Raw genomic sequence first — 23,604 nt, 5'->3', positions numbered from 1 at the left:
CCTCGGCTCCTCGGCTCCGGCTCCTCGGCTCCTCCGCTCCGGCTCCTCGGCTCCTCCGCTCCGGCTCCTCGGCTCCTCCGCTCCGGCTCCTCGGCTCCTCGGCTCCGGCTCCTCGGCTCCCGCTCCGGCTCCTCTGCCGGCGCTCCTCCTCCGCCGTCCGGCCTGTCGGGGGGGGGGGGGGGGGGGGTTGTTCTTCTTGTTGTCTACCGCTTGCGGGAGCCCCTCTCCCTGCGACCTCCTCGCTCGCCGCCCGGAAGTCGTTCGAAGGTGACAGAAGGTTTTAAAAACTAGAGAGGTTTAGGGAGTGAAATTGTGAGCTTGAAGCTGAGACAAGTGAAGGAACGGTCACCAATGGTGGATCAAAGGAAATCAGGGATGCATTAGAGGCCAGAAGTGGAGGAACATAGAGTTTTTAAATGTTTGCAGGGCTGGAGGAGGTTAGAGAGATAGGGAAGGGTGAGGCCAAGGAGGGAAGTAAACAGAAGGATGACAATTCTAAATTGTAGATGTTGCTGGATCAAGAGTTAATGTCAGTCAGCAAGCAAAGGAGCGATGAAAGAAAGTGACTTTATGCAAGTCAAGATATAGGTAGCATAGTTTTGAATGAGTACGTTTACAGGGGGTGGGAGCAGAGAGGGCTGGCCAGGATATTATTAGAATAGTTGGATCTGAACATTAGAAAATCATGGATGAGGGTTTCAGCAGCATATAGGCTGCTGAATGAGTCATAGAATCCCGACAGTGTAGAAGGAGGCCATTCGGCCCATCAAGTCTGCAGCCATTCGGTCCATCAAGTCTGCACCGCCACTCAGAAATCTATCTAGGCCCAAGTCCACACCCTGCCCTGTAACCCAACTAATCACTTTTTTTGGACACTCTAACCGGAGTCTAATGGGCAAGGAAACTGGAGCACTCGGAGGTAACCCATGCAGACATGGAGAGAATGTGTGAACTCCACACAGACAGTCATCCAAGGCTGTTATTGAACCTGAGTCCCTGGTGTTGTGACGCAGTAGTGCTGACTACTGTGCCACTGTTATCTTTACCACGTTGTCCTTCAAACCAGGCTTTCAAGTCTAGTTTACTGCTTTCCAGTCTGTAATTGTTTTCACTGTAGATTCAGTCAGGTCTCTGCTGTTTCAGAAATACAGCAACTCACAATCTTTCTGGAGACAGAGAGGAGAGCAGATCCTTCCCCTGAGTGTCCAGGATTGGGTCTCTGAAAATCATACAGCTCAAGTAGGACCCAATCACCACCTGTTACTGGGCAGAATACAACCTTTTGGCCAAATCATTGGCCACAAGCCAACCAATTGAACTAAGACGCACCCCATCTCTTGGTTGCCTAAAAATCAGAATTTTCGTCCAAAGCCAGCAGAGTATTCTCTGTTGTAACCTTTGAATTCCTCATGCTTTCTGCTGCTTGACGTAAAGATGCATCTCCATTAAGCATCCACGGATCAAAAATGAAAATGGCAAAACAATAAAGAAAGGGAAAATAAGGGAATCAACAGAAAGGACCCTTCCATGGCGATGAGGTAGAGATGGGTGTCATCAGTGCAAGTGTGGAATTTTTGGGTCAAATCCTGGAACTCCCTCTCTAACAGAACTGTGGGAGCACCTACACCACATGGACTGCAGTGGTTCAAGAAGATGACTCACCATCACCTTCTCAAGGGCAATTAGGGTTGGGACACAAACATGATCCTCTCCAACATCATGGGCAGCACGATAGCACAGTGGTTAGTACAGTTGCTTCACAGCTTCAGGGTCCCAGGTTAGATTTCCGGCTTGGGTCACTGTCTGTGCGGAGTCTGCACATTCTCCCTGTGTCTCCATGGGTTTCCTCTGGGTGCCCTGGTTTCCTCCCACAGTCCAAAGATGTGCTGGTCAGGTTGATTGTCCATGATAAATTGCCCCTAGTGTCCAAAAAGGATAGGTGGGGTTACTGGGTTACGGGGATAGGGTGGAGGCGTAGGCTTAAGTAGGGTACTCTTTCAAAGAGCTGGTGCAGACTCAATGGGCTGAATGGCCTCCTTCTGCACTGTGGATTCTATGTGTCATGAAAGAATACCAAAAAATTGAGTATTGTGTTCTCAGATGATATTATCAAAAGGCGGAATGGATCCTTAAGGGACCTTAGAGATAAACAATAAGAGAAGCTGTTTTTCTGATTGTGGTTGGATAAATAGGAATGGATGCAGGTGAGAACAGTCCTGCCCAGCTGAATAACAGAGGAGAAGCACTGGAAGCGGAAGGTGTGGTCAACCATGTCAAAGACTGCAGAATGGTTGAGAAGGATGGAGGATAGCTTCCCACAGTCTCAGTCAAAGAGAAAGGCAGTTGTAACTTTGATGAGGATTGTTTCAGTGACGCTGTGGGGCAGAAACCTGATTGGAGGATTGAAATCGCAGAGAAAACGGTCACTGATTTCAAGTTGACAAGGACTTTGGAGAGGAAGGGCAGGTTAGTAACGGGCTGGTCATTTGCAATGACAGGGTCAAGGGTGGGATTTTTGAGGGGGGTGATGTTAGTGACAATGACAGATTTGAAAAGGAGCTGGGGGGGGGGGGGGGGAAGAGAGAGAGAGAGTACTTGAGAAGCTAATATAGGAACCAGGAAAGGAAGTTGCCTGGTCAGCAGTTTAGTGGAAATAGAGTCAAAGGAGCAGAAGATGGTTCTCAAGGATAAGATGAGCTAATAGAGTCAATGTATCCTTCCCAAGGTTTAGAGCCCGGAATTGAAAGTGGTATTGTGAATGGGATTTAACCAGAGCGCTGGAAAGCTGGGCTTGGTTCCCATCAGCCTTGAGATGAAAGGACAACATCCGTTATTTTAAAGTTATTTTACGTGCCGAATCTCTCTGCTCTTCTTGCCATTTAGAAAGTGTGGTAGTCACCACTGTTGTGTTATATTGTATATATTGGTATTACGGTAAGACCCTTGTGCTACAGATACGGGGGTAGATCCCTGCCTTCTGGCTCCACCCAGTAGGCGGAGTATAAATGTGTGTGCTTTTCGTACAGCAGCCATTTCATCAGCTGCTGCAGGAGGCCATACATCTCTGTGTAATAAAGCCTCGATTATTCTCTACTCTCGTCTCATCATAATTGATAGTGCATCAGAAAGCACTTCAATATGATTTTCTCAGGTCCAAAGTAGTTGACAACACTTTCCCACACTGACACAATTTTGCCCGCTCACCTTTTGCTCCCATCTATATTATTCACTGTACCACCTAACCTGGTGCTATCTATTCCTTTTCAATTATAAATTCAATTATAAATATCGAGAAAAATTAAATCCCCCAGAGGATACGACTGGTTACATTCTGCCAATTAAATTATATATCCACCCACTGTGTTTCCCACCTCCAAACCGATACCCTATTCCTGTCAATACCTCTCTCCATTTCCATGTGCTCTTATCTTTGTTACCAGTCTCTTATGTGGAATCTTAGTGAATGCTTTCCGGAAAGCCACATAAATGACTGCCGTAGACATTCCCTTATCTACCACCTTTACTACCTCCTCAAAATATTTAACAAGGTTCATTAAGCATGACTTATCTATTACGAATCTTTACTAATTTATTTTGATTAGCTCATACTGTCCAACTGCTTAGTCACTGTTCTTAACAACACTCTAGCAACATCTCCACAGCAGATGTTGGACTAATGGAACTGACATTCCCTAGTTTGTATCTCCCCTATGCAAGGAGGATACATAGACAATTTTCCAAGCTAAAGGAACAATTACTAATGTTAAGAGTTTTGCAAGCTCAAGACTAAAACATCGAAAAATTCTACACCCGATTCTTTTAATATCCCAGGGTGAAAATACCTAGGTTTGAGATTTGTATATTTTTTATAGAATCGTAGCATCCCTAAGGTACAGAAGGGGGCCATTTGGCCCATCGAGTCTGCACGGACCCTACCAAGCCCACTTACCCACCCTATCCCCATAGCCCCACCTACACATCTTTGGACCGAAGGGGCAATTTTATCATGACCAATCCACCTAACCTGCACATCTTTGGACTGTGGGAGGAAACCGGAGCACCCGGAGGAAACCCATGCAGACACGGGAGAAAGTGCAAACAGACAGACACCCAAGGCCGGAATTGAACCCGGTTCGCTGGAGCAGTGAGGCAGCAGTGCTAAACATTGTGCCTTCATGCCTGCTAACTTTTGTCAAGTTATTTATATTATTACTATTTTTTATTCATATTCAACCTCGTAGGCTTCTGTCCGTCAATTTACTTTTAGGTTTTACAAAACCACTAAATTTTTATCATAATTTTTTACTGTGAAGTCCGATACAAAGTAAGAATTTTGCAAGTCTGCCATTTCTTAATTTTCAATTACATTGTCACCTGCATTTAATAATTCCATATTTCTCCATGCCACACTATTTGTCTTAATATACTTCTGAAAGGTTTTACTCAAAGAATAAAAGGAACAGTAGCAAAATGGATACAAAATTGGCTGAACAAGCGGAAGCGGAGAGTAACAATGAATGGATACTTTTCATGCTGGAGAACGTTTTGTGGTTGTGTTCCCCCAGGGGTCAGTATTGGGATCCGTGCTTTTCTTGATAAATACAAATGATCTAGATCTGGGAGTGGATCAGGGGTTATGGAGAGAAGGCAGGAGATTGGGGATGAGAAAAATATCAGCCATGATTGAATGCCGGAGCAGACTTAATGGGCTGAGGACCTAATCCTGCTTTCATTTCTTATGGTCTTATGGTGTGCGGGGGTCAATTTGAAAGTCTGCGGATAATACGAAACTTGGAAGTACTGTAAACTGTGAAGAGAAAACATGGTTAGTATTGTTGCCTCACAACTTCAGGGACCCGAGTTCGATTCCGATTTCAGGTGACTGTGTGCACTTTCTCCCCGTGTTTGCGTGGGTTTCCTCCGGCTGCTCCAGTTTCTTCCCACAGTCCAAAGATGTGCAGGTTAGGTGGATAGGCCATGCTAAGTTGCCCCTTAGTGTCCGAAGGTTAGGTGGGATTTGGGGGTAGTAACTCTTTCAGAGGATCGGTCAGACTCGATCGGCTGAACTGCCTCCTTCTACACTATCGGGATTCTACGATGATGATGCTATAGAACTTCAAAAGGACATAGACAAATTGGCAAAGCGAGCAGATAGATGGCTGATGAAGTTCAATGTGAAGAAGAGTGAGGTCATGTATTTTGGTTGGGATTACATGGAGAACATTATAAAATAAGGGGTAAAATTCTGAAGGAGGTGCAGGAGCAGAGGGAACTGGCTGTATATGTGCATAAATCATTTAAGGTAGCAGGATAGGTGGAGAAAGCAATTAATGATGCATATAGTATTCTTGGCTTTATTAATAGGTGCATAGAGTACAAGAGAAGGAGGTTATGTTGAACTTATACAATACACTGGATAAACCTCAACTGGATATTGTGTACAGTTATGGGCGGGACACTGTAGGAAAGATATGAATGCATTAGAGAGTGCAGAAGAGATTTGCAAGAATGGTTCCAGAGATGAGAAACTTCAGTTATGAGGATAGATTGGAGAGGTTGAGCTGTTCTTTTGGAAAGAAGACAGTTGAGAGGAGATTTGATAGACATGTTCAAAATCATGATAGGGCTGGACAGAGTAGATAGGGAGAAACTGTTCCCACTCATAAAAAGTTCGAGAGTGAGAGGGCAAAGAAATGTGATGTAAGAAGAAACATTTTTGCACAGCGAGTGGTTTGGATCTGGAATGTAATGCCTGGTAGTGTAATGAAGGCAAGTTCAGTTGAGGCATTGAAGAAGGCATTAGATGATTATCTGAAAAGAAACAATGTGATCCTAAGTCATAATGCTCAGTGGGAGAGCCAGTGCAGACAGGATGGGCCGAATATCCGTCTTTGGGGCTGTAAAGTTTTGCGATTTTATGAGGTTGGTGGGGCTGGACTTGTTTCCACTGGTGTTTGGAAGACTGAAGGGTGATTGTATTGAAGCATATAGATCCTGACCGGAATTGCCAAGGTGGATGGATGTTTTCTCTTCTGGGTAAGTCCAGAACTAGGGGGCACTGTTTTAAAATTAGGTGCCACTCTTTTAGCACACTGGGCTAAATCGTTGGCTTTTAAAGCAGACCAAGGCAGGCCAGCAGCACGGTTCAATTCCCGTACCAGCCTCCACGAACAGGCGCCAGAATGTGGTGACTAGGGGCTTTTCACAGTAACTTCATTGAAGCCTACTCATGACAATAAGCGATTTTCATTTCATTTTTGGACAGATATTAGGAGAATATTTTTCTCTCAGAGTATTTGCGACTTTGGAACTCTCCGCCTCAGAAGGCAATGGGGGCGGGGCCATCGAATGTGGCCCAGGATTCTAAGAAAGTTTTACCATCTATACACTATTGAAAATTATTCATGCATTACATATATTACTTGTATGAATTTTTTGTGGTTGAGGTTCAGAATGCCTACTTAGTGGCAGTTGCTAATGTCCGCATCATTACTACACAGTATGAACCACCTAGACTTGAGATTCCAACAGATTTCTGCGCTGATTCCGAGAGTGTTAACACAGGTAACAAAGACACATTTACACTATTATTTTGTGAATGGCTTCAGTATTCATCTAAAAAATTGCAGACTATAAAAAAGCAACAAAAGATTTATTTATATTCAAACGTTGTGTTGTCAAGAACATAAGAGGAGCAGGAGTAGGCCATCTGGCCCCTTGAGCCTGCAAACTGCATTCACGCAAGTTTGTAAAGAGGCAACGTGACAAAAGGATCTTTCTCCAAAATTGTAAATGATGAGAAATTTGTTGGCCTGTTTTGGCAACAGGTGAACCTCTCCCATTCATTTTGTTGGCAAGTCTCTGATCGCGAATACACAGCAGAGGGTATCTGGAGGACCTTTCCTCTAGCTGAGTGTCGGGAGACAAAAAGCAATGTGTTTTATGCAGCTAAAGGGCCAAACCTCATTTTTTAGAGGTTTCCTTGAAGGCTTCCATGAAGAAAGAGAGGGAAAAAAGGAGCCATAGTTCCTCAATATCCTGGGAGGCAGTGGCTTTCAGTTTGGCCAGCATGACAAGGAGGCCCCCGTACTCTGTTGGAAAAAGACCAATGACCTCTACTGAGATGCAAGGGTAAGTTACCACCTCCACCCTGGTATCAGTTCTGCCTGCCACCCTTCAAATTCCCAGCAATACTCCCCCACAAATCACTGGCTAACATCTTATACCCTCCCAACATCTGGGGCGCAATTCTCCGCAACCACGATGGGTGGGAGAATAGCGGGCCGCGCCGTTTTTACCGCGACGCCAGTCTGACGCGCTCCCGCTATTCTCCCCACTGGCCAAATGTCCGTGGTCGGCATATTCGCGGAAATCCATGGAGAGTCGCCCGACGGAGGCAGAATGGCTACTCTCCAGCACACCCGCTATTCTCCGGCCCGGATGGGCCGAGCAGCCTGCCGTTCCTGACCTACTCACAATGGCGGCAACCACACCTGGTCGCTGCCATCGTGAACATGGTGCGCCAGGTAAGTGTGGGGCCTATGGGGGGGCGGATTGGGGATCGAGCACCACGACCGTGCTCGGGAGGGGACTGGCCCGCGATCGGTGCCCACCGATCGTCGGGCCGGCGTCTCTAAGAGACGCACTCTTTCCCCTCCGCCACCCCACAAGATCAAGCCGCCACGTCTTGCGGGGCGGCTGAGGGGAAAGACGGCAACCGCGCATGCGCGGGTTTGAGCTGCCCAACCCGCACATGCGCGGCTGACGTCATTAGGCGCCGCCGTGGCGTCATTCTTGGCGCGCCGGGCCTTGAGGCCAGGGACAAGGACCGGCGGCCGAGTTTCCAGGCACGGCCCTCCTATCCCCACCAGTAGGGGAGAATAGGGGGTGAGGAGTGGCCTCCGAGGCTATCACTACGGTTTTGCCAATTTTTTCCGGTTGCGGAGAATTCCGCCCCTGATCTTCGTGCTTGCTCCTCAGAACCCACTGGTACTGACCAGCACAACATCTTCATGTCCAGGTGCGGTCCCCACACATGCCACCTGCTATAGACTCCCCTGACCCTTCACACATGCAGCTCACGATGCCGTTTCTTTGGGCCGCAGGAGAAGATAGCCCATAATAAGTGTGAGAGGGCCAAGGCTGGGCGCAGACCAGAGATCCAGGTCCTCAACCCTTATGAATGGGCACTGGAGAACGCAGGGTTGACCGAGGAGAGAGTCATCACCGACAGCGAGGTTGGTAGGTTGGGCTGCACCACAGAGGTAGAGTATCCACTGCCCATCTCTCCCAGATGACCTGATTCAAGTGAGTTGTTTGTGTCAGACAAAATGATCCTCCCCTCTCACTGACTACATGCCATTCTCTCGCAGGATCTCCATATGATGGGGCCATTCCCCCCTATTGCCACCCAAGATACCAACTCAGAGGAGATCACTGAGGAGACCACCATCGATGCGTCACAGATACCATCCCTATCTTTCACCAGTGCAGAGACACACAGCTCGGTGGGTGACGTTAGTGGACAGGCTTCTGGGGAACAATTTTAACATAACTGCTCTGTTTTTTAATGGTGTCCCTCTGCAATGAGCCAGTGTTTGACTGCTGATTTTTTAGAAAATGGCCTTATTAACCTGTATCAAAAACATTTAGTGATTTGTGGTCGCTAAATCTCTTTGATCCTTTTACCCCATTTAGAAATGCATTTTCCAATGGGGAGAACTTGCAGGTGATGTCCCCATGTACCTGCTAGCCTTGTCCTTCTAAGTGGTGGAGATTACGGGTTTAGGATGAGCTGCAGAAGGAACCTTGGTGAGTCGTTGTGGAGCAGTATAGATAATTCACACTGCAGGCACCAATCAGGCTAGTCGATGAGAGGCTGATCAAGTGGGCAGCTTTGGCCTCAATGGCGTCGATCATCTTGTGTACTGTTGCTCGACCCAGTCGAGCCAAGTGGGCTGCTTATTTGTTTTTCATGAAAAGTATTTTCTCAGGGATGGCTGTTATTTTTTTTTCCTGAGAGAGGGAGGATATTCTTCAGTGTCCAAGCCTTATCCAAGCATTTTAATAGCCTTCATCATAACATAAATTGAAACAAATAAATTAAAAAGAAAGAACACTAGCATTTATACAACTGAGGGTAGCTGAAGTACTTTGCAGCCAATTAAGTACTTTTGAAGTGTAGGGCACATTTGGAAGTGCATGGTAAAATAGGACTGAGTCAGCACGGCTTTGTCAAAGGGAGGTCGTGTCTGACAAATCTGTTAGAGTTCTTTGAGGAAGTAACAAGGACGTTAGACAAAGGGGAACCAGTGGACATGATTATTGGTGGCTAAGCTGCCAAGACCCTCGGGACACACCGGCTCGGAGTCGCCGGTCGGTGCTTCGTGTGTCTGATGGGGGAACGCGCCCCTCCCCCCAAATGAGCAAATGGGGTCACTGAGAGCCCCTCCCACCTTTTAGCTCCCCCCCCCCTTTCAATCCACCCCCTACACCCTCCACACGCACCTCCCCCCACTCTGCCCACTCATCTCCCTTTTCATGGGTACACAGAGAGAGAGAGCGACACAGAGAACTGTGATAATGCATGTTTACTTTAACAAGACAGCGACTGCAGGTATTCTGGTTAATGCACAACAGACATGCAAGAAATCTTCTAATATTTGAGCGGAGTACATGCAGTATAAGAGTCCTTTGTTTTCAAGACAGAAGTGCTTTCACAAGACAGAGTAAGAATCCTTTGCAAAAAACACATCATACTACAGAACAAAATACTGGGAAGATATCCACCTCACGACAACCATTCAACATGCAGTAACATTTGTAATATTATTAAACATGATGCTGGTTTAAGATCCTTGACTGTATTACAGAAAGGATTCACCTCGCTCACTCCTCCCCCAACCACCATCAGCAACCTCAAAGTTTGTCAATAGTCTACTTAATGCTTGTTGACTCATTATAAAGAAGAAAGCAGTACTATTGAAGCAAAGTTTCCTATTGCTGACACTGACCTTCTGCTCCAAAAGCAGTGTGTTTGTTGGTATTGCTGCAAAAGCCTTATAACTTGACTTGATCTTGTACTGCAGAAGAAGTGAGGGAAATAATCAAAAAAAAAGGAACAAGCAGTGAAATTTTGCCGCTGCAGTAAAAATAGCAAAAAGGTTTATTACTGAACAGAGATGATTGAAGACTATAAGATTATGGTTATAAAATGAGTTGCAAATGTGGTAACAAACCATCTTTTGTAATCTTGCAATAAATTCATCTCCAATAATGTCCATTAACTTTGCTTTCCATTTGCAATGCAGTATTTTTTTTTAAAAGGGGCCAATTAAGGAGCAATTTTCAGTACCTCACCCCAGGTCTCGAAAGAATGATGCTAAAATGGAGGGAATGTTTATTTCACAAGAATCCTGTTGAGCAAATTTTAAAGCTCAGAGAATCAGTATTTAACGTAATAGGAATGAAAACTATTGAGATATCAATCTGGCAAACTCAGGCAAGTTAAAGCAATGCAGGATTCTTTCTCATTAGTACCAGAAGAGGAAGATGAGCCATCTAAATAGATTCACCGAACGTCAATTATTTCATGCAGGTTAATTAATAAGATCAAAGGATGAAAGGGTCATTCCAAGTAAACAGTATTCATCATTATCTATAAACATGCAAAAGAAAGAGATGCAAAGTACCTTTTGTTCTGGTTTCTTAGTCACATTCTCAGTGGAACAGGATAAGGATTGTGCTGGAGATTGTGCGTCAGACCTTGAGAAATGTGTTGGTAGTGGAGGGGACTGGGCTGGACCAGGTGATGTTATATCGAGTCTCGGGTTAGAGGAATGTGCTGCAGAGCGAGCCGGATTAACAACACTAGCATTGGATCTAAGGGAAGGGGAAAGATGGCAAGGTAACTGTCCTGGTGAAAGAGGTCTTAGTGGGGTAGAATAAGTTGGGGTAGGGGAATGGGAAGAGGAATGGGAGGTGACTTGATTTGGGGCAGGAGAAATGGAAATTGATCTTTGGGGAGAGAATAAAGAACTGACATTCAGAGGAGTAGGCGTAATGGAACCAGATTGTGGGGAAGAGTTAACTGGAGTAGGAGATGAAGAAGTGGGGGTTGTGGAAGATGAAACATAATGTTCTGATGAGGGGGAAATATTATAGAGCCGTGCAGAAGGAGAAAGGCGAGGACTTGTTGGAGTAAGAGACAGACTGTCAAGTTTTGCAGGGCAGTAATTTAAACTCAAATAATGTGGGGAGGGGGATATTTTACTAGCTCTTTCAGAGGGCAAATGATCTAAAGTGGGGCTTGTTAAAGGAGGCACCGGCTCTTGCGTTGGAGAGAAGGAGTTGATTGGTGAGAAACGATGTGAAGAAAACTGTGCTGTGCTGGGGGAAAGCAGTCCATGTCTTGGGGAAGGACAATGGGGTGATGGAAGAAGCTTTGAGCCATGACGCATTGAAGTTGGTGCGGCTGTGGAATTCCCTGGACTCAAACCATCAGCATTATGCTTTCCGGACGAGGTGCCTGATGGAATTTGAGCCGTCTCTGTGGAAATATTTCCACGTCTTTGAGATAAAGATTGAAACGAGGAATGAACAGAACGTTTTCCAGGCTCTGGGGACAAAGGAGAGGCTAGGGACCCTGATGAGGCTGAAGAAATGCCTCCACGTATTCCAGAAGAATCCAACAGAAACTTCCCTGGAGTGGAGGAAAGCATTCTGGCTTTTTGACAGGAAGATGAGGGCTGTGGCGTTGTGGGAATTTGAGATTTTCTAGAAGATTGGGAACCGATGTTGCTCAGGGATGAGGCCGAGGAGACTAGTTTTGATGGTTCTGAAGATTTGTATGGCAGAGGAGGCCGTTTTCCAGACCTTAGAATTGAAGTCAATAATGACAACTGAGTTGGAGGGGAAGATACCACAGCAGATCTGGTGACATTAGTGGGTGTTGAGGTCAAACTGGAATCATTAAGAATTCTAAGAGAATGGCGTGAGATTTGCTGCGAAGTGGGAGAACGCATATTCTGCCTGGATGAATGGAGCGATGACTGCACACAAGTTGAAGAGCACATGGTGGATCGTGAAGAAGGTAAAGATGAGGAGGACCAGGCTGGGGAAGACTGCAAATCACTACAGCTCAGTAATGGAGATGGGGGATAGGAAGGTGAAGCTGTTTTAGACTTTGTAAGAGGGGAGGCTGATGGGGACAGGGACTTTGTATGAAGGCCTGAGGGCAAGGAACTGGAAGATAAAAAGGATGTCTCTGAAGAAGTCAAGAAAGTGGCTCTGGGTAAACTGGAGGATTTCTTTTCTAAATTTGTTTTGGTGGGAAAACAGAGTGAAGATTTATTTAACAAGGATGAACTGCAAGCACGTCGCAGGTCAGCAGGGCTGGATTCTCCATTCCCAATTGTGAAAGTTAGTGGTTGAGTAGTGAGGTTATCAGGAGTACGAGAAGAAGTGCTTGACTGTAATAAGTAAAAAAGGAGAAAAAAAGTTTTTTTAAAAAGGAGAAAATAAGTGAAAGCAATATGGTCATGAAAACTTGACTATATATATAATAAATTCCTCGAATGGCATTGGTGAACCAATTGGATTTTAGCAACAATCTGACAGCTTCACGGTCAAGTTCACACATACCAGGTTCCATTTTTTAAGGCTGAATTCAAAGTCTCACACTGCTTTTGGCGAGATTTAAACTCACATTGCCTGGGTTATTACTTCAAATCAGTGGATTGCGAGTCCATTGGTAAAAAGAGTGCACAGGCAAAAACAGTTCAAACAGATTGAAAGCTCCTGAACACTCTGGTTGATGAGGGAAAAAACTTTGCAGCACATGTTCTTACACATGTTCATTTCAGTCAATCGTAACCAAAAGGGCATAATTAAACATCGATTGTCACCCTGCTTCCAAGTGTGTGAAATAAAACTTCATCAGTATTTGAAATATAAAATCGATATGTCACCCACGAGCAATTCCTTACTTTGCTGAAAATTGTCACTTTGTAATTATTCGACCTTGATAGGACTCAGCTCAGTCAAAGGGTTTCTATCTGTCCTATAAATGTTAATCACAAAACAGTTTCCCTCTAATGTTTTCCTCTCTGTATAAACATCAATAGTAGCCACTCAAGCGCACTGGTAAACTTAATTGAAGTCTTCTCAGGGCCATATGTCAATAATAAGTAGCAGTTTTCGTGTTCTGTACGTCGAAGTGATTCAAGCCCTGCGCTACTTGTTTTCTGACTTGAGTCATGAGGAGCTACTTGGAGCCTGTATGCATTTGGGATGTCTCTGGCAGATAACTACAGCGGAAAACAGTAGCTGCCAAAGTATGTTTGTCCAAATAAACAATCCAGTCTTGCAACATGTTGAAGCTTCATCAAAGGCCTTGGGAATAAACAGGCAGGTTCACGTGTGCAGTCCTCTTCACGGAACCACCCTTACTCAAGCATACCACAGGGAGCTGCCAACTGGTTCATAGCCCTCTGTACGGAGTGGGAAGGATATGTTCCTCCACTGCTCTCTAGCAAGCTTTTCAGATCATCAGCAGAAGCCTGAGAGCAGGTTACACACACACACTCAGCCAGAGACAGTGAAAGGCAGAAGGTACACAAGGAAGGGAAGGGGAGGATAGAAAATGCAAAGAGTCAGCCTTCATAAAAAAAGATATGTGCAGGCATATGTTACTTTTTTGTGCAGAAGGAGTCCATTTGGCCCATCGAGTCTGCACCGACCCTCTGAAAAAGCAGCTTACCGAAGCCCACTCCCCCCGTAAACCTGTAACCCCACTTAATCTTTGAGCACTAAGGGACAATTTACCACGGCAAATCCACTTAACCTGCACTTGACTATGATAATATTTTTCTTCAAATTTGTTACGTTAATAAAAATTCTGGTTGGTTCAAATTCCTAGGGACAAGACTTTGGCAAAGTTGAAGAAAATAAATCACAAAATAATTGGAAATAAAAGATTAAAAAGGAATTTGGTTCCTTTATAAATGGAGAGTTTTTTAAAAAACATTAAAAGGAGGGATGTAATTGTGTGCATATGAGAAGTTATTTTCCCGAAATTCTCCCACCCCACGAACAAGCAACTAAGTTTTTTTTTTTTTTTTTATAAATGTTTTTATTCAGTTTTCATATTTTATATTGAACAAATTACAAATTGTTAGGAGAGAAAAAGAACAAAAAAAAAACAACAAACAAACACGCAAAAATTAACATACATATTTACAGGTAAGCATCTTCGTAGTAGTAACTGCGCCCGCCCCCCCCCCCCCCCCCCTCAACATGTTTATTTAGTTTGGTTTTGGGCCTTAGCTAGCCATCGAACCCCCGTACCGAACCTGTAGCCCCCCCCCCCTCCCGCTACCTTCCCCCGACTATTCTTCCTCTTGTACATTGGCCACAAATAGGTCCCGGAACAGTTGCATGAATGGCTCCCACGTTCTGTGGAAGCCGTCGTCCGACCCTCGGATGGCAAATTTGATTTTCTCCATTTGGAGAGATTCCGAGAGGTCGGACAGCCAGTCCGCAGCTCTGGGCGGTGCTGCTGACCGCCAGCCAAACAGGATTCTACGGCGGGCGATCAGGGAGGCAAAGGCAAGGGCGTCCGCCCTCCTCCCCAGGAATAGATCTGGCTGTTCTGAAACCCCGAAGACCGCCACTATCGGGCATGGCTCCACCCTCACTCCCACCACTTTGGACATAACCTCGAAGAAGGCTGTCCAGTACTCCACGAGTCTGGGGCAAGACCAGAACATGTGGGCGTGGTTGGCCGGGCCTCTTTGGCACCGTTCACATCTGTCTTCCACCTCCGGGAAGAACCTACTCATACGGGTTCTTGTTAAGTGGGCTCTATGTACCACTTTTAGTTGCGTCAGGCTGAGCCTTGCGCACGTGGAGGTGGAGTTGACCCTATGCAGTGCTTCGCTCCAGAGTCCCCACCCTATCTCCATCCCCAGGTCGTCCTCCCATTTCCTTCTTGTTGCGTCCAGTACGGTGTCGTCCCTATCTACCAGTCGGTCATACATGTCACTACAGTTCCCTTTCTCTAGGATACTTGCGTCCAGTAGGTCTTCCAGTAGTGTCTGTCGTGGCGGTTGTGGGTACGTCCTTGTCTCCTTTCGTAGGAAGTTTTTGAGCTGCAGGTACCGTAGCTCGTTCCCCCCAGCTAGCTGAAACTTCTCTGTCAGTTCGTCCAGTGTTGCGATCCTGTCGTCCGTGTATAGGTCCCTGACTGTCAGTGTCCCCCCGTCCTGCCTCCACCTTTTGAAGGTGGCGTCAGTCAGTGCTGGTGTGAACCTATGGTTGTTGCAGATGGGAGCCCTGTTCGACATTTTGGTCAGGCCAAGTTGCTGCCGCAGTTGGTTCCAGGATTGGAGGGTGGCTGTCACCACTGGGCTGCTGGAGTGTTTTTTGGGTGGGGATGGGAGTGCTGCCGTGGCGAGGGCCCGGAGGGAGGTTCCCATGCAGGAGGCCTCCTCCGCACGCACCCACTCAGCCTCTGGCTCCTGGATCCATCCCTTACTCGCTCGGCTGTTGCTGCCCAGTGGTAGAATTGTAGATTCGGGAGGGCTAGCCCTCCCCTGGTTTTTGTTTTTTGTAAGACCTTCTTTGGGATCCTAGCATTTTTACCCCCCCATACGAACGCCATGATGAGTTTGTCCAGCGCTTTGAAAAAGGCCTTGGGGATGTAGATCGGAATGGATCTAAACAGGAAGAGGAACCTGGCAGTACGTTCATTTTGATCGTCTGAACTCTCCCCGCGAGGGAGAGCGGGAGTGTGTTCCATCTTTGCAGGTCCTTTTTAACTTCCTCCGTCAGGCTGGTGAGGTTCCATTTGTGGATCCCTTTCCAGTCATGGGCTATTTGGATCCCCAGGTAGCGGAATTTATGTCGGGCTTGATTGAACGGCAGCCCCTTTAGTGCTGCCCCCCCCCCCCCCCCCCTTGCGGGTTGTACTGGGAAGATCTCACTTTTGCTCATGTTGAGTTTGTAGCCCGAGAAGGCTCCAAACTCTTTCAGGAGCGCGATGATTCCGTCCATGCTGCTTTGTGGGTCCGAGATATAGAGGAGCAGATCATCCGCATAGAGTGAGACTCTGTGCTCTCTACCTCCCCTTCGGATCCCCCTCCAATTTTTTGCTGCCCTGAGCGCGATTGCTAGCGGTTCAATTGCTAGTGCGAACAGCAGCGGGGACAGTGGGCATCCTTGTCTGGTGCCCCTGTGCAGCAACTAAGTTAACCCTTTCTGCTGATCACTTTTCAAAAATCCATCACACACCTATTGTTTTGTTAAATGCAAATTTATAAATTGGGTTTTATTACTTTATTACTTAGAGATTAGAAATCTCTAAATTGACATATGATTGGGCAAATTAACCCGATGGCTCTTTGGCAATGCCTCAATAGAACATTTATGTTTTTTTGAACAGGTGGTGCAATTTTACTCAAGTCACATAGATACTAATGTTGCAGTTTTGAGAATTAAAGCATAGCATGGAGACAGTTTGGACCAAAGGCTTTGGGCGGGATTCTCCGTTGTCCGACACCGAAATCGGGAGCGGCGATCGGGCGTAGGATGGCTCCTGACACTAAAATCGGGGCAGGCGCCATTTGACACCAAGTCGCAATGCCACGGCCCCTCCAAGTCGGTTTCATCGGGATGTGCGCCGTGCACAGTTGCAAAGCTGTTGGAATGTCATTAGCCAGCGCACCCATGATGCTCCGCCCCTGAAAAGCCGAGCTCCCAACGGCGTGGGCCACGTGTGGTCTCAGCAGTAGTGAGCCCGGCGTGGCAGAGAGAGAGAGGGCATGCAGACAGTGTCCAGCGATGCCAGACTCAGCCGCAAACCGTACCGCTGGCAGGGGGGGCTTCTACCTGGGCTGGGGGGGAGTGGTGGAGGGTGGCCAAGAGGTGGCAGTGGGGTTGGCCTGGGTGAGTATGCAATACAGCACGGCTGGCACCATCTTTTCTGGTACGATCGGTGTGTATGTGTGTGTGGGGTTGTGGAGGGTGTAGGCGTACATGGGGCTGCAGCTTGTCATTCCTGTGCATGTGCAGCAAGGAACCCGGCGATTCTCCAACCGTTTTCCGCGCATTCCGTGGGTGTTTCACGTGGCGGTGGTGCTAGCCCCTCACCAGTAGCAGAATCGGTGAGGATTTTGTGCCGATTTCCCCATCGTGCCACGGATCCTCTGTTGGTGTCGGCTCTTAGCCTTTGGAACAGAGAGTCCAGCCCGATGTTTTCCAAAGAGCTGACCTGAACCATTCAGCAAATCTGGAATGGACAAAATGCCTGAGAATGGAAGATGTACAAATTGCCTCTAAACTGATTGCAAGCGCCGCTGACACTAATTCAAAACCACCCAGCCTGAACATAATTGTTCCTGATATTAGAATTGACAAAATAAATTGATACAAGTTACTAGTCCAAGCACTTGAATTTATGTAATGTTTCAGGGGCAGCACGGTGGCGCAGTGGTTAGCATTGCTGCCTCACAGCGCCGAGGTCCCAGGTTCGATCCCGGCTCTGGGTCACTGTCCATGTGGACTTTGCACGTTCTCCCCGTGTCTGCGTGGGTTTCACCCCCACAACCCAAAACAAATGTGCAGGATAGGTGGATTGGCCACGCTAAATTGCTCCTTAATTGGAAAAAATGAATTGGGCACTCTAAATTTATAGAAAAAAAAAAGATTTTATGTAAGGGATAATCAAATGTTCAAAAGAAAAGTAATGTAAAGCAGTCTCGGTGGTTCCTGAGTATCAAAAAAAAAATGTTTCCCTTGAGAAGAACTGAATTGAGCAGGAACAAAATCTGTCAAATGCTATTCACAGTTGGGATCATTTTGAAATGATAAAATGACAGATACAGTAGAACAGGTTATTTAAAAGTAATTAAAGGTAATCTAAGATAAAGAACAAACAAAACAAAATATGCCAATGCCTGGAATGAAATGGAGATGACTGATTTAGGGGCCTCACGGTAGCATGGTGGTTAGCATCAATGCTTCACAGCTCCAGGGTCCCAGGTTCGATTCCCGGCTGGGTCACTGTCTGTGTGGAGTCTGCACATCCTCCCCGTGTGTGCGTGGGTTTCCTCCGGGTGCTCCGGTTTCCTCCCACAGTCCAAAGATGTGCGGGTTAGGTGGATTGGCCATGCTAAATTGCCCGTAGTGTAAGGTTAATAGGGGGATTGTTGGGTTACGGGTATACGGGTTACGTGGGTTTAAGTAGGGTGATCATTGCTCGGCACAACATCGAGGGCCGAAGGGCCTGTTCTGTGCTGTACTGTTCTATCTATATCTATTTCTGTTCGAAGAATATGATAATATTGCACTGGTTAATAAAGTTTATCCAAAATGGGTGCGGTGGCAGATGTTGTAGCCTTCACCTCATTGATTGCCCGAAGGCGGATCCTGTTGGGATGAAGATCAACCTCTCCACCCTGTGCCCTGGCGTGGCGGGAAGAAACCTGCTGGAATTACTGACTCTTGAGAAGGTCAAATTTGAACTGAGGGAAGGATGGAGGGGTTCTACAATTTATGGGCGTTATTCATTATGCATTTTTGAGAATTGGATTACATCGAACATTATGGGTGGGGGGGGGGTGGTGGTTGGGAGAATTGGGGGGGGGGGGACTGTATGCGTTAATGGCGTCTATGGATGATTCCTGATTCCTTTTTGTTATTTGTTTATGATAACATGCGGGCTCATGTTTGGGGGTTTGGTGGGAGGATGAGATTGTTGTTATTGGGATTGACATTGCATTCGTGACTGATTATTGTTTATTGTTGGTGGGTGTAAATTTGGGAGAAAATGTGAAAAAGGAGGAGAATAAAAATATTTTTTTAAAAACAATAACGTTTCTCCAAGGCTAATAAAGGAAATAAGATGGTAACTAATGGGACATGTAACGTTGAAGGCAAGGAAGTAATCAAGGGTAGGAGGTAGATACAGGGAAAAAAACACCAGCAAATGCCAATTGGAATAACACACTTTGGGTGTGATGCACGATCAATGACTACTAAAGTGAGGTTGTAGTCCAACTGAAGGCTTTAATAAACTAGATGTTTCCCCAGCAGCTCAGGTACAGAAAGGAAGCTGCTGGGGCCGCACGGGCTCTTATACCCCGCCTTGCAGGGCGGAGCTACCATACAGGCTCGACCAATGGAAAGCATACATTATCTACCAATGGTGTTCCAGCATTACTAGGTACCATAATACCTCTACACAGATTACCACAGGGTGTATTTGATGCAACATATCAATCTGGTATCAATGTACACTCTAGTGAAAGAAAGTATATTTGAGGCTAGTAAATTGCTAGCTTTCTCTTGGAGACATTTGTATCTTAAGCTATAAACCTTTTAGGATATATGCATTTGATGATAGTCTGGCCACGACCTGAAACAATCGGAGCATCGCAGGTAGAGATTAGAGATAAGCAAAGATCTTGAGATTGACACCCTCATGATATTTTGTTAAGATCATCTGAAAGTGTAAGAACAGTTTGTATCGTACAGCCTGCATGGCATGATATTGGGATTCTGGTGTCAGTGCGCAGGAAAAACATGAAGCACAATCTCAGACTGAACTGACGATCCTTTAAAACTGAGATGAGGAGGGATTTCTTCAACCCGAGGGTGGTGAATCTGTGGAACTCTTTGCCGCAGGAGGCTGTGGAGACCAAATCTTTAAGACAAAGGTAGATAGGTTCTTGATTAATAGGGAGATCAGAGGTTATGGGGAAAAGGCAGGAGAATGGGGATGAGAATCATATCAGCCATGATCGAATGGCGGAGCAAGCTTGACGGGCTGAATGGCCTACTTCTGCTCCTATGTCTGACGGTCTTTTGAAATGGTTAATGTGCCCAGTAGAGTGAGACAATTGTATTTAACCATAAGAGCACTGACACATACCCCACGGAGGAACTAACTTTAAGACAATCAAGATAGAGCTAACCACATTGGTCACTGTTGAGTAAAATTAAAGTAAAAGGGACTTGGATTGAGACAATTGAAGGCCAAGCAGGAATAATACCTCATGAGAATTATCCAAAGATGCATACACATTTACTGCGGGAAGAAGAATCTTGAAAGACCATGCATAAACTTTTGTTTGAACCATATGTATAATCGAATTTTGTGAATTGATCTGCAGCTGTGCAGTACACACCCAAGTAGCTAGTGAGCACATTTTACTGGACATTTATCCTTGGTGGCAGCTCACGGCTCTGTGTCGATGTTTCTGATCATTCTAGGAGCTCTAATGTGTTACCTTTGGTATTTAAGCAAGAAATTTGGGAAACCCATCAATGCCTTGGAAATAGCAAGTTTAGCCAAGTATCAGCCATGGGAAGTGAATAAGAATACTTACTTCTCATGGCATGGAAAACTGTAAGAAATTATAGTTTTAAAAATCCTATTGTATCAGCAGACAAAGAATTGTGAACTCCTGACAGGAGTGTTAACCTGACTAATGAAACAGAAGTTGAAGTTGAGTATCCAATGGCTTGAATCCTGCGGCACAAATTCTGGACTGTTGCTATTTTGACGATCAGATTGTGAGGAGATCCAATTTGGAGCTTCATGCTTGAGCAGGCCGAGAGCCAGTGGCACATGCCGAATTCAGCAGTCAAAGGGCTCAGCCATCCTGACAATAATGTGTCTGCTTAAAAGTAGAAGACTAGAAACAGCGCGATAATCCCAGACATGTTATCAGGGGCAATGTACAGGGTGAGGTCCAAAAGCAAGTCCCAGTCAAGAAGAAAGAGGAGCAGGGAGAGAGGCTCCATGCAGAAAACAGGTAGTGGTTGGCAGACTTTGAGGCGGGGGCTCAGAAGAAGCCCTGGCAATCAAAGAAGGGTCACGAAGGGCAGCACGGTGGCCAAGTGGTTAGCACAACCGCCTCACGGCGCTGAGGTCCCAGGTTCGATCCCGGCTCTGGGTCACTGTCCGTGTGGAGTTTGCACATTCTCCCCGTGTCTGCGTGGGTTTCGCCCCCACAACCCAAAAATGTGCAGAGTAGGTGGATTGGCCACACTAAATTGCCCCTTAATTGTAAAAAATAATTGGGTAATCTAAATTTAAAAAAAAAAAAGAAGGGTCACGAAAAGCCCTGAAGATCCAAGAAGGTTGATGAATGACTCTGTGCTGCAGGACCCTGGGATGAAGGTAACCCTTTGGAGCAATAGCATTGGGCTCTGTCAAAGAACAGAAGTTTTGCTTGGAGGTTGGTGCTTGAGTGAATACTGCTGAATCCAGGGGAATAGATTCTTGGAGGACGCGACTGAAACTCTGGGAGATGGTCGTTGTTGATGCTATCCAAGCTGGAGTGACTTTAGGGAAGAATTCCAAGGCGAATCTTAAAAAGTAAAGATGATGGGCGGGATTCTACCATCCCGCGGCAGAGTGCCCACGCCGTCGTAAACGGGCGTGAACGGGTCGCTCCCATGACTAATTCTAGCCCCTACAGAGGGCCAGCACGGTGCCAGAGCGGTTCGTGCCGCTCCAGCTGCAGATCCCAAAGCAAACTGTGCGCCACGGGATCCGTGCGTGCGCAGTTGCGCCAGCGCCAACGCGCGGATGTGCAGTGGCCTCCTTCAACACGCCAGCCCCAACCCAACATGGTGCAGCACAGGAGCCGGCGCATAGGAAAGGAAGCCCTGAGCCACAGAGGCTGGCTCGCTGATCGGTGGGCCCCAATCGAGGGCCAGGACACATCGGAGCCCCCGCCCGAGGTCGGACCCCCCCTTTCCCCCCCAAAGGCTGCCACCCGACCCTTACACGTGGAGGTCCTGCCGGCCCAGAGCAGGTTAGAATGGCGCCAGCGGGACTCGGCTCTTTTCTTCCAGCCATTTGGCCCATTTGGGCCGGAGAATTGGCGGGCTGGCCGCATAGAGCGGCCCATGACCGGCGCCGCGCCAACTATGCTGGCACCAATGACGCCGATTCTCCGCACTGCGGAGAATCACATGCTGGTGTCGGGGCAGCATGGCGCGATTCGCGCTGCCTGCCAGCGATTCTCCAACCCAGCGCGGGGTTGGAGAATCCCGCCCGACATTCTCTCAAGAGAGAGTTTCAATGAACTTGGTTGGCTCACAGTGTTTAGTAATTTCTAGGTCGGTTATTGAGGAATCAATGAAATCGGTCTTGGTCACATCTACCATTTAATGTGCAGTGTGATGTGTTTGTTTGTTAATTTGCACGTACCTCATGCTAACCCTGAATGTTACAGTATAAGATAGATGTTGTAAATTGTTTCTCTTTCTGACCTTGTGTAGTAAAGTTTAATTTGGTTTGTTTAAAACGCGTGGAATCTTGTGACTTTATTCTCTGAGCAAGTGTCTTTCAAATCTCAAACTTTGTCTACGTTAAACAAAAAGTATCTGTGACTTGATCTGGCAAGAAAATGGAAAATGCAGGAAGATTATTTCGTATAATTGATTGTTGGTCCCAAATCTTTTCAATTAATCCTAAATTTTACTAACTGTCCTATGCTCTTGTTGTGATGTCTTTACATACATATATTATGACACTATAAAGTCAACAGTAGAACAAAGAACAGTACAGCACAGAACAGGCCCTCCGGCCCTCAATGTTGTGCCGAACCATGATCACCCTACTCAAACCCACGTATCCACCCTATACCCGTAACCCAACAACCCCCCCTTAACCTTACTTTTATTAGGACACTACGGGCAATTTAGCATGGCCAATCCACCTAACCTGCACATCTTTGGACTGTGGGAGGAAACCGGAGCACCCGGAGGAAACCCACGCAAACAGGGGGAGGACGTGCAGACTCCACACAGACAGTGACCCAGCTGGGAATCGAACCTGGGACCCTGGAGCTGTGAAGCATTTATGCTAACCACCATGTTACCCTGCTGCCCCATTCTTCATAGTAACTTAAGCCCAGATTCTGAGGAGCCAGTGTGAATCAATTTCTAAACCTAAAACAAATTAAAGTGCAATTTTTATCTGATTCCATATTCTGCAGTATGATTACTCTCTCAGTTTTAAAATTAGAACTGAATTGAACTAATTTTTTTGTTTTTAATACTTTCCCGTAAACAAATACAAATAATTATTCAAAACAAAATCAGAAATTACTTGACAAAATTCAAAACACGGAGTGTAATCAACAAAAACAACTAAGTGGTTATTTTTAAAATTAAATTACAAAGCATTAGGAAACAGAAAGAAGCCATTCAGCCCATCGACTCCATGCCAGCTCTTTGTAGTGCAATCCAATCAGACCTAATTCTCTGCTCCAACCCTGCAAATTTATTTCCCTCAACTGCCTATTCAATTTTCTTTTGTTACCATAGATCCTCTCCACTTCCATCACTTGAGCAGACAGCGAGCTCCAGGTCATTACCGTTCAATGTGTTAAAAGGTTCTCCTTCACAACCCCGCCGACGATGGTCCGACTCAAACTAGACATATTCTTCACCCCCCCACGACGGGTCGGAGAATAGCGGGAGGGCCTTCCCGACATTTTTCCCGACCTCCCGCTATTCTCCCCCCACGGCCGCCCCGCGACATGAATCGCTGCTCGACGTTTTTTTACGGCAAACAGCGATTCTCCC

At 46.3% G+C, this 23,604-nt stretch overlaps 1 protein-coding gene across 4 annotated transcripts in view; it reads right to left on the bottom strand.

The window, feature by feature from the left end:
- The window catches only part of LOC119967651 (muscular LMNA-interacting protein), a 229,085-nt gene that overhangs the window by 77,558 nt on the left and 127,923 nt on the right, over window positions 1–23,604 (bottom strand). For all 4 annotated transcript variants that reach the window (XM_038800451.1, XM_038800453.1, XM_038800452.1 and 1 more), the window contains 2 exons: window positions 10,692–12,470; window positions 10,014–10,082 (listed from right to left, as the gene is read on the bottom strand). In XM_038800451.1, coding sequence (XP_038656379.1) covers window positions 10,014–10,082; window positions 10,692–12,470 — 1,848 coding nt within the window. The remainder of the gene's footprint in view (window positions 1–10,013; window positions 10,083–10,691; window positions 12,471–23,604) is intronic.

Source organism: Scyliorhinus canicula, chromosome 6 (assembly GCF_902713615.1).
Source record: "Scyliorhinus canicula chromosome 6, sScyCan1.1, whole genome shotgun sequence".
Taxonomy (NCBI): domain Eukaryota; kingdom Metazoa; phylum Chordata; class Chondrichthyes; order Carcharhiniformes; family Scyliorhinidae; genus Scyliorhinus; species Scyliorhinus canicula.
The sequence above is the reverse complement of the archived record's forward strand: the minus strand, read 5'-3'. Positions and strand labels throughout refer to the sequence as shown.